Source organism: Nannospalax galili, unplaced genomic scaffold (genome assembly GCF_000622305.1).
Source record: "Nannospalax galili isolate Female #2095 unplaced genomic scaffold, S.galili_v1.0 scaffold468, whole genome shotgun sequence".
Taxonomy (NCBI): domain Eukaryota; kingdom Metazoa; phylum Chordata; class Mammalia; order Rodentia; family Spalacidae; genus Nannospalax; species Nannospalax galili.
This window is the reverse complement of record NW_008358097.1, coordinates 402,806-407,161: the sequence shown is the minus strand read 5'-3', so window position 1 is coordinate 407,161 and position 4,356 is coordinate 402,806. Positions and strand designations below refer to the sequence as shown.

The 4,356-nt window shown below is 42.4% G+C and overlaps 1 protein-coding gene across 1 annotated transcript; it reads right to left on the bottom strand.

Moving 5' to 3' along the window:
- Window positions 1-3,105: 3,105 nt before the first annotated feature.
- LOC103752480 (olfactory receptor 14J1-like) lies at window positions 3,106-4,047 on the bottom strand. Its single transcript, XM_017795155.1, is given in 1 exon segment — window positions 3,106-4,047. A coding segment is annotated over 1 exon segment (942 nt).
- Between the last annotated feature and the right edge of the window lie 309 nt (window positions 4,048-4,356).

Below are 4,356 nucleotides of genomic sequence, written 5' to 3'. Positions count from 1 at the left end.
TAAAAAATACACTAAATAAAGTAAAAAAAGGGGGAATGGTATCCCATCAGGGGATCCCCCAGGAATTTATTAAATCATGTACTCTTTATTTCAAATTTTTTTAAATTTAGATGCTCATGGTAAGTCAGCTGTAGATTGCTTTTGGCACCCAGAATCAAAAAGACATTATGCCATGGTCAAATGGAAAGACCCCCTGGATAATTCGTGGCATGGCCCAGATCCAGTATTAATATGGGGCAGAGGATCTGTCTGCGTTTATTCACAGCAACATGATGCAGCCCGCTGGTTACCTGAATGCTTAGTAAAGCAAATAAATGCTAATCAATGTTCCAGGGAAAATGAGGCTCCCTGAGAAATGTTTCTCTTTTCTCTCTGTTCTCTTTCAGACTGCAATGGCATCTGCTTGCTATATCCTGCTTTTTATGGTTGGTTCCATTCAGTCGCAGACGGTGATGCAGTGGGAATTCCAGGTTAAAGAAGGAGACACACGCTCCAATGAAAACATGCAAACCATTGGCACTGCCCGCTGTCCAGTGAAGGGTTGTCAACCGTCGTCATTCCGATCACCCCATCTATTTTATCCTCTAATTTGAGACCTTATCTATGTTTCACTTATGATAATAGAGGCAGTTGTCTCACAGATAGTGCCACATATGGCGGGTGTAGATATTGGAGTTGCCACCTTCATGATGCTTTTAACAAAAATGGTATATTGAGCTATGATGATGGTCAATTCGTAATTCATATAGACGATCCTTGGGATGTCAGGTGGCAGGGTGGAGTTTGAGGAAAAATTTTTAATAATGGGCTTGCCTCACTCCCGGTGGGGTATCTACCTATTTCCCACAAGCTGGTCCCTGCTACCATTGATAAGCAAGTGAGACAGGTTATCATTATGAGTGAGACTAAGCTTCAGTTTGCCATACAGTCAAACACTACCCTTAATCTTGCCCTTTGGCTCAATTATCTAAATTTTGCTTTACAGTTGATGAATCTTTCCAATATCAATGCTTCATCATGTTTGTTGTGTGCCTCTTTGGTCGGCCTTTACTGGCCGCTGTCCCTGTTAATAATTCCTTTGCACTCAGTACTGATACCGCTGGCACTGCACCTTCTCCCCCCATGTCGTCAATTCCATTGCTTCGTAATCCTGCTCAAAATATTTTCCTCTGCTATATCACTGCTACCTATATTTCCCCCTCTTTCATGTGTCATAATAATTGCTATGTTAGTTCACCTCTATATGCTCCTCCTCTTACGTCTTTCTGGTGCAATGAATCTCTGTATCAACAGATCACTGTGTTCTCTCCAGGACCTTGTGTATTAATTACTATTGTACCCCAGCTAAACATGTATACACCAGAAGAGTTTGCTTGGCTACTTCGCCCCTGTATTAAGAGAGGGGTGTTTATTCCTTTTACTATTGGGATAGGACTTACTGTTTCTGCTAGTCTTTCTGCAGGAGCTTTAGGGCATACTCTTTATACTGCAAAAGAATTTAATTCTCAATTACAGCAAGTTATAGATTCTACAGCCAGTAGCCTTGCATCCTTGCAACGCCAATTAACTTCTTTGGCTCAAGTTGCCCTTCAAAATCGTAGAGCCCTTGATCTTATTACTGCGGAGAAGGGGGGTACTTGTCTTTTCTTACAGGAAGAATGCTGTTTCTACATCAATGAATCGGGATTGGTGGAGCAGAATATACAGACCCTGAAGACCATCAGCTACAAGCTACATAATTTCTATCAGAGTCCTTCTAAATGACTAGATTCTCCTTTTCTTTCTTGGATTCCTTCTATCACATCCCTTGTTATTATCTTGCTTCTTCTCACACGGGCCGTTTTTAGTGAAAAGGCTGTTAGTTTTTATTGAACATCGGATGGAGGAGCTCCATTTGGCTAAACCCATACAGGCCTATTACCATCGCCTTGATCTCTTGGAGCAAGAGTTTAGAAAAGAGCAGATTGGGACACGTTGCTACAATGGCACTGCTAGCCATCTCCCTTGAGAGATGAACTGGACACTCAATGATGGGTACGTGAGGATCTCCCCTTGTAGCGACCTAAGACAGGAGGGTAGCCTATTGCTGCTACCTCATCCAATGATGGGTCGGTAAGCATTTGGGGAAAGATACTCCAACCTAAGACAGGTGCAGTTCCCTAAGGGTATAGCAATCTGTGATCAATAAGCTCTATAAAATAAAAAAGGGGGACCTGTTGGGAGACTAGGAGCCTGAGGTTCAACTGAGTCTCGTCTACCTCTCAAAACTGCTGATGGGCCTGAGCTGGCAGCTTTCCATTTTGCCCGCAGCCTTGGCCTGGAAACTCTGGCAGGCAACCACGGCCTTGGCTCTCAGACGGGGCTTACAACTTTGGCCCAAAACCTTGGCTTAAAGCTGGGGCCAGATAGCCTTGCTAGATAGCCTTGGCCCACGGCCTTGCTCTCTTTTCTACATACGGTTCTATTCTTCTATAATCGGAGATTCCTCCTTTAATGTGCGTCAGAGCCCTTATGCTCTGACTGATGTACGGTTTGCAGTCTGTGTTCCTTTGTTTTCATTCTCTATTAAAATTCTTGCTTGAACTTCAATAAACGAGACTCGATCAGAAACCTTTCTTGTCTCCATTTCTCTTGTCACTTGCTCCATCCACAGCCCCGCCCCCCAATCCAGGTACCCAGGTGGAAGTTCTGCAGGTCAGAACCGAGTTGCATTGTGGAGTGGCCTCCCGCAACATGGTGGATTGAATTATAAGCAAATACAATCACTCTGTCATTAGTATTATAATATTGACCATTAACATTTTTTCAAAACTCATATGAAGATTGTTAGCAATCTATGCATAGACCATTGTATGAACTGATAGGGTTAGGAAGTACTGTGTTTGTATTACTAGATTATAATTATTTATCTTTTATTAACTTGAAAGTACAAAAATAAATTCAATATATAGGAAAAACTGCACAACTTTTATTACACAATGAATTTATCATGTACTTTATCTAGAAGATATACTATTATTCTTAACATTCGTATTAAAGGCATTCAAACTACTAAAATGTCCCTTGTGTTAACTGTTATCAGACACTAAGAACAAAATTAAATGATCATTTTTTAATGAATTCTCCACCTAGAAGTAACTTCCTTAGTGCCCACTTAATGGTCTCATTCCTCAGACTGTAGATAACAGGGTTGAGTGTTGGGGGAAGTACTGTGTAAAACATTGAGAGCATGAGATCTAAAGCAGTTGTTGAGCCTGAAGTTGGCTTTAGATATGCAATAGTGGCTGTGAACAGAAAAAATGAGACCACACAGAGGTGGGGCAGAAAGGTGGAGAAGACCTTACACCGACCTTCCCCAGAGGGCATCCTGAGGACTGTGGAGAATATCTGGATGTAGGAGAGGCAAATGGCAGTGAAGAAAGCAGTTCCCACCACAGCCAGGAAAGCAGCCACTCCAGTCACTCCAAGGTAATCATTGGAGCAGGAGAGCTTGAGCAACTGTGGGACATCACAGAAGAACTGGTGGATTATTTTGGCCCTGCAGAATCTCATAGAGAATGTGGTTGCTGTGTACAAGGATCCTGAGATCCGTCCACTTATCCACACAAGTGTCACAGAACACCTGCATGTTCTGGGATTCATGATGATCTCATAGTGCAGTGGGAGGCAGATGGCCACATAGCGGTCATAGGACATCACCGTGAGAATGGCCACCTAAGCACAACCTAAGGATATGTAGAAGAAAACCTGCAGCACACACTGGGCATAGGAAATGTATCCACTGCCAGTCAGGGAATTGTGGATAGACTGGGGAACAGTGGCAGACAGGGAGGAGAGGTCAAAAAGGGAAAGGTGTTTAAGGAAGTAATACATTGGACATTGGAGCTGTGGGTCCAGCGTTGTGATGGTGATGATGATGAAGTTACCTGCCAAGCCCAACAGGTACATCAGCAAGAAGAGCCAAGCATATAGGATCTGCAGCTCCCTCTTGTCAGAGAACCCCAGGAGGCAGAAGCCACTCACTGTGGTTATGTTTCTCACAATCATGTTGACAATAGAAATTGTGAAAGCAGCTGGAAAATAAAAACATGAAATGAAACACAAAGAAAGCAAAAAAAAGTATGGCTTTAATTAGCACTGTTTTGTTCAACAACTAATGGCAGAGAATCTGTGTAGTTTATCAGTTGTGCACTTCATGTGAGATTTAAATGATAAACATCAGATTCTTAAGTATTTTGGGCTCAGTGTTTTAGTAGAAAACTAGCTGCATCAGAAGGATGAGCCTGAAATCAATTTAGCAACACCGTCTCAGTAAAAAGGTGATTTACTTTACAAAAATATTTCTTCCCCTTCCAC